General features: G+C 40.3%; 2 protein-coding genes across 2 annotated transcripts in view; one reads left to right on the plus strand and one right to left on the minus strand.

Moving 5' to 3' along the window:
• LOC106805851 (type I inositol 3,4-bisphosphate 4-phosphatase-like) overlaps window positions 1-4620 on the minus strand; it is a 26667-nt gene extending 22047 nt beyond the window's left edge. Inside the window, exon 1 of the mRNA XM_014807622.1 lies at window positions 4583-4620. The gene's annotated coding sequence lies outside the window, so the exon portion shown is untranslated. The remainder of the gene's footprint in view (window positions 1-4582) is intronic.
• LOC106805852 (kynurenine/alpha-aminoadipate aminotransferase, mitochondrial-like) overlaps window positions 1083-6602 on the plus strand; it is a 10607-nt gene continuing 5087 nt past the window's right edge. Inside the window, exons 1-7 of the mRNA XM_014807623.1 lie at window positions 1083-1092; window positions 1397-1496; window positions 1690-1758; window positions 1893-2001; window positions 2669-2743; window positions 3258-3464; window positions 4026-4091. Coding sequence (XP_014663109.1) covers window positions 1083-1092; window positions 1397-1496; window positions 1690-1758; window positions 1893-2001; window positions 2669-2743; window positions 3258-3464; window positions 4026-4091 — 636 coding nt within the window. The remainder of the gene's footprint in view (window positions 1093-1396; window positions 1497-1689; window positions 1759-1892; window positions 2002-2668; window positions 2744-3257; window positions 3465-4025; window positions 4092-6602) is intronic.

Below are 6602 nucleotides of genomic sequence, written 5' to 3' on the forward strand. Positions count from 1 at the left end.
CTCTTATATTGTCTCCATAAAAAAATATTGTTTAGCGCTAGTTTTTCTGATAAAGATTTACTTATGTATATGTAAATTCGTTCTAAAACCTAGAAATGGGCAAAGAGGGGTCTGCAGGCGTCCGGGGGACCGGATCTGATAAATTTTTGCATTCTAGACATCAAAATTACTGCTCAGATGCTCTCAGAATGCACCAATTAAAAAAAAAAAAATTGGGGGAGGTTCCCCAAACCCTCCCTAAGTGGCCATTGGCAGCTTTTTAAAACACCAAAAAAAGTAAGCAGGAAAAAGTGCCCTTTATTTCTTCCGGGATACCCCCTTTTCAAAAATCCTGGATCCGCCCCTGTGTATAAAGCTTAAAGGTATCATTTACGATGTCGGGTGAACACTCACCTATCCTGTTCATGCACAGCCTGTTCATGCCAATAGCATCAGGAGTCTATCAATAGATTGATAGACTCCTGATAACATATATAGCACAGGATTCCCATGAAATCGAGACAATGATCTAAAGAAGCATAATGAAAATTTCTGACAGAACATTCCTAATATACAGACTTACATTTAAACTGAATACTACCCAATAATTACAGTAATGCATGACAACTTCAAAACAATATAATTCATAGTGAATATTACTATATGCAACACTCATGGTGTTCTGTGTGAGCAAGGATGTAACGGGCATATTCAATGGCATAGGGAACTATAGCTGAAGGGGTCGTTGTCGTATCAGGTACTACATATATGTACCCGAGGTACATATATGTATACACAAAGTGTACCAGACTTGTACTACAGAAGTGTACCCTAACCCTAACCCTAACCCTAAACATACCTCATATAAAAATATAAACATAATACTAAACAACCTAAATCTACCTCGGGTACATATATGTAGTACCTGATACGACAACGACCCTTCGTGCGGAACTATAAACAGCGATAGCTGCATTTATAGACTCGGTTCTATGATGGTATATGGTTGTAGGGTCCCACTAAAGTATATATAGCCAGCTATTAAATTATACCGCTTGGTTGGTTATGGCTACATTCCTATTACATTGCATAAAATATGAATAATGGAATGTGGTACGTGGAACTGTGAGTTGGGAAGTAAATTAGATCAAATTGCATTTTAGCCACCCTAATGGCAAGGTTATTCACAAATTGCAGTTCTAGCTCGATATAATTATGGTCAGAACGTGCCTTTATTATCTTCATTATGTATTGCATTATGCAAAGCAGTGAAGCATATACATATACAACAACATGAAGTTGATAATGGTGTGCATTAGCAGCGTATGGTACAGAAAATGGTAATTCTCCTGACAGGTGAATGATTTTTTCCGGGGATTTTTTACATTTAACATCTTTGAATTTATTACTTTTGCAGGTGCCATTCAGATTAATGCGCCACCCAGTCTCATTTCATTGGCAGTTGGAATGCCAAACCCAGATATGTTTCCATTTGAAGAGGCTACAGTCAAGCTTAGGTAGGTAAAGATAAACGTATGCAACAAGAATGTTATGATCAGTATATATATGAGTAATTGAGTAACTGAGTAAAGTATGAGTGTGACAACCTAATCCTTTACTGAGTTGTATGCATTTCCGAACATGATCGTGTTTTTGAGAAGGCATGTACTCTATTCTGCACAACTAAAAATATATTTATGTGTGTTACAGAAATGGTAAAAGCTTGCAAATCTCTGCCAAGCAAATGAAAACTGGACTACAGTATGCACCATCACCAGGGTACAGAATATCATAATTGAAATGTTTGTGAATACAGGTTTACATTACATTGTTAGATACGTGATGAGCTAAACGTTAGGGCAGTCGGTTAGTATCAATCAGCTAATCGTCTCCGTATGAAATTGTCATTGCAGTGTTCCAGCATTCAGAAAAGTACTATGTGATATGCAGAAAAAGATACACAACCTTACCTATGAACCGGAGATATTCGTGACGACTGGCAGCCAAGATGGTCTCTCTAAGGTACAACAACAACCAAGCCAGACAAGTGCTCAATTCTGATAGCCTATCTTAAGCTGGGTTAATTTACACTACCAACTTTATGTTGGCGTTTTGGCGAATTGGACCAACTTTCCAACTATACAAGCTACGATCGGCAGTGTAACTGCGAAAGTCGCAGGACCAACCGATCGATAGCAACTATAGTTGGGAGATTAGAACATGTTTTATTTTTGCCAACTCAGAGTTGCCGAATTGCGAAATTGGTCCAACTCGCCAATTCGCCAACATAAAGTCGGTAGTGTAAACCCAGCTTTACATAACGTACAGAACTAGCTGTACCTCGCCCAGCACAACTGAAGAAGCTAACAGCTTTGACCTCTCCTTCTCACGTCTGCAATGAAAGTATACCAAAATAGTACCTAATAATATCTAATGATAGTATGATTACTTATCACTTTGAGTAGTAAAATTCAATGTGCAATATAATTATAGTGTGTACTTGGATACCTATATACAGACCGATCGCAGTGTTTGCCTAGTAACCACTTTTTACGGTTGAAGTACATTTAAATTAAGTGAAGTCTGTGGTTATACCGTGGCTAACTGCTATGTGCAGACGACCAGTTGTTGGTTCACGTCATCTTTACGCGGGCTCGAGTTTTACGAAGCTTGTTGTTACCAATTTCAGACATTCGAGATGTGCATGAACGTGAACGATTACGTGTTGATGGAGGAGCCATCATATCCGGGTGCGCTGGGAATCGTGAGTGAACTGTAGCAGCATTCTCATGTCTGGTTGGGTTAAGTCGACAGAATGAGAGATAAAAGAGAATAAAGCAGATGACAATTTTTCACAAATCTTAGTCAGTATGGATCTGCTGTTTGGTGAAACTTGAGGAAAATTGCATGTAACTTATTATAACTAAGAACATGATCCCACAAGAGTCATTTGACAACCTTTGTCCCTGCAACCGTTCTTTTCTTGCATTACGCTACACAATTCCATAGATTCGGTCTTGCTCAGTAATATGCTCATTGCTGAAAGGCCTGCATGCATAAACAATAATATGAATGAACAAAATTGTGAATTCATGAGTGCATGCATGCATAATATATAGGCAATGCTGCGAATGAACGCAAGACCTGAATATTAAATGCTTCAGGTGGGATTATGTAACAGAAAGTATTCACGTATAAAAAGAGTTTTTGTAGGCTGTTTCTTGGCCGTCGAGATGGCATTACGCTATGCTGAATGCTGCCACTTGTTATAATCTCAGTTGAAGCCATACCATCCAAGGGTTCTGGCACTCGAAGGTGACCGTGATGGCATCAAGCCCGAGTCACTTCGACGGGCCCTGTCACTGTGGAAACCCAGTGACGCTCAGACGGACGCCGACATGCCCAAGATTCTGTATGTGATACCGAACGGTGGCAATCCGACCGGCACGTCGCTGACCTACGAGAGAAAGCAGGAGATTTACCAGGTACAGCAGCAAGCGTGTGTCGCATGTGCCGTATGCATATTCTTGTATGTCCCCATCTGCTGAAAGCTAACCCCTTATCCTAACCTTCAGTCATTTACATCAAGTGTCGAAATTTCTGGCAAAGCTTACTGATTTAAAATGCCGATTGAACTAGCTACAATATAGATATCTTTACACAGATTATGCAGATTTCTTTTGTAATGATGACTTGCTTCCTGAAACTAATTTGAATTAAGTAGGTACACTTTACCACTTGAAAATAATTGGATAAAAATTGTTATGGTTGAGGTAAAATACAATTGAGGAGGTCTTTAGAAGGTTCACAATTAAGCACATAATTATGTTGCCACTCGTGAATGGCAAGTTTGAATTCTCTGTGATTTTTTTTGCATTCTTACTCATCTCAGAGATCATCTCATTAGATGATAAATCTTTGTATGGATAAGGGTTTGTGGAACATGAGGGAAAGAATGATATTTTTAGAAGATTGCATTTTTAGTTTTTAATCTTATTTTATAAAACTCTTCCAGTGACATAGAGTAAATAAGAATCTTTTGACAGATTGCCAGTGACTATGATCTACTCATCATTGAGGATGACCCGTACTACTTCCTACAATTTGCCGAGGTCAGTGGTCTGTTTTCATGCATGCATTTCTGCATGAACCTCTCTGTATACTTACTGCACAAGTACACCTACTACACGTTCATATGTGAACGTGTGCAAAATAATGCTGAGAGGGTCTATGTCCCCCTGGGTACTGCCGGAACGTACCCTGGTACTATCTAATATGCCGGACCATACCTCGCCTACTCCACTAACGAGTCTAGGGAGCCACCTACGCCTACTCCCTAATCCTAACTCTAACCCTAACCATATTGTATCTAGAGTAGAGTGTATCTAACCCGACCAGGCTGTCAGTGTGTGAATGACGTCATTATACATATGGTATTCTAACCCTAGCAATAGGCTACCGTTTCTTGTAGCTAGAGTGTATCATGACATTGTCATTGATTTGACACTAGCAAACTAATAATTAGTAATAATACAGCAAGTAGAAAAACAGCAGAAAACACACACTTTGTTTGCACAGTAGTTAGGCCCTACTGATTGCTTACCTTGTATAACCGCTATAAAACGTTACAATCTTTACAATCGTATCGGAAACTTCTCCCTATGTGCGCCGCCATGTTTGACGTTTTCCTTTACCTATATCGCTAGCTCTAGTAACTATAGCCCGCGTACAGTTGCCGCAGGAGTTCCCTGCGGCGGAGCGGAGGGCTATAGTACTAGAGCTACTATATCGCATGCTTTATTATATAAATTTACTTTCAGGATATTATCTTTTATAAATTACAATAGCGCATAATCTTTGCAAATTTACTTATCGTGGCCTAGCATATAGATATTTGTTGAGAACGTAATTTGTTGTATGTATAAAGATGTATCATTTACGACTGCTGTAGTCTGTAGATCTGATATCTCGAAACAGCTGTTTCACAAGTGTGTATAGAACCTCTGATCTAAGTTGTAAACACGTTGGTCTGTAAACGAATCAACACGCACGATCTCTGAGTATAGGCACCTACATGCTGGTTCGTTCCCAGTCGCAGCTTCACAACTCAGATAGGTGTTTTCGTGTGTAAATTGATCCGATCGTGTTCTGAATACAGTCATCGGGGATTCAGTCTCAGAAACTAACAACATTAACATGAATTACGCCAGGTTTATCAACAAACTAAGTTCTGCAAGACAGCCGTCAGCATTGAGAATGTTGAGTAAGTAACTAAGTTTCAGATATATTTGGGCTTATAGTTATAAGTTATATAATATAATATACCGGTACATGTTTTTAGCTCAGCTGACGAAGTCAGTTGCAGCTTGTAGAATCGCATGATTAATTTGTCCGTCCGTCCGTGCGGACCCATCCGTGCGTCCGTCAACAGTTGGACACAAATCTTATCGGTTATCGGTTATCGGTTATCGGTTATCATGTTTATCGGTTGAAATGAACAAAGAACACCCTCACCAGTACCCCTGTCGATTTTAAACGGGCTACCCCCACATTTACGAAAATGACAGGTTTCAATGGGCCCCATGTCCTCTATCCTTGAACCCAAATGGCAACCGCTCGACGTACGGTATTGATATTCGTGACGTTGGGGGGGGGGGTCGCGAAAAAGACGCGGGATGTCGAATTTGGGGGGTCAAGGGTCACAGGTCAAGGTGTGTCAATGGATGCGGAATATTTCTTTCTTAACTTAAGAAGGAAAGACGGAATTGCGGCACAAATCTCAACGCTGTTAATATTCGATGTATAGTGTCAGGGGCGGATTCAGACCGTATTTGCCCGGGATAACTTTACCCCGGGCGTAGATGGAGGGTCACGTGATGTGGCTGCACTTGTGTTAGGATTATGGTTAGGGTCAAACTGCATGCAGTGCCCCTTCCCACACTCAGGATAATACCAGTACCAGTAGTATTGAGCCAGAGCGAGAGCGCCATCTGTCGTGGAGTTTGGGTTAGGGTTAGGGCTAGTGCTGCCACGTAGCGGCACCTTCCACCTACGCCCGGGGGAAAGTGACACCCGTATAAATTTGCCGTATTGGGAAATACGGTCTAGATTTCCAAGTGCCCTTCGAAATTTTGCGCTAAAAAAAAAACAGAAAACAATTTGATGGGATTTGGCTATATTCTTTATTTGTTTTCGTTTTCTTCTGATTCAGTGACAGGAATTGAAGGAAATCAAAATTTTACATGGTAACAAAACTATAGCTTTGATATCTGAAAAAGAAGGGAAGTGCTTGAATCATTCTGCATTAATTGTTGGTATGCAAATTTAAAACACAGGCAAAGTGAAGCAGAAATAAAATTCCATATGGTTTTTAGCTATTGCTGCTTGACTAAATGTGTGCTCAAATGAAGCTCATTTTTGTACCCAGGGAGTCCTGTGCGTCGGATCCGACATGAACCAAAAATCCGATCCGACAGCATTTAAAAAAATCCGAATCCGAATCCGAATCCGATGGCTATTTTGAATCCGATCCGAATCCGAATCCGATGGCAATTTTTGAATCCGAATCCGAATCCGATGTGTATCGCTAAATCCGATCCGAAATCCGATCCGAAATCCGACCC

Source organism: Priapulus caudatus, unplaced genomic scaffold, assembly GCF_000485595.1.
Source record: "Priapulus caudatus unplaced genomic scaffold, Priapulus_caudatus-5.0.1 Scaffold130, whole genome shotgun sequence".
NCBI classification, from domain to species: Eukaryota; Metazoa; Priapulida; class Priapulimorpha; order Priapulimorphida; family Priapulidae; genus Priapulus; species Priapulus caudatus.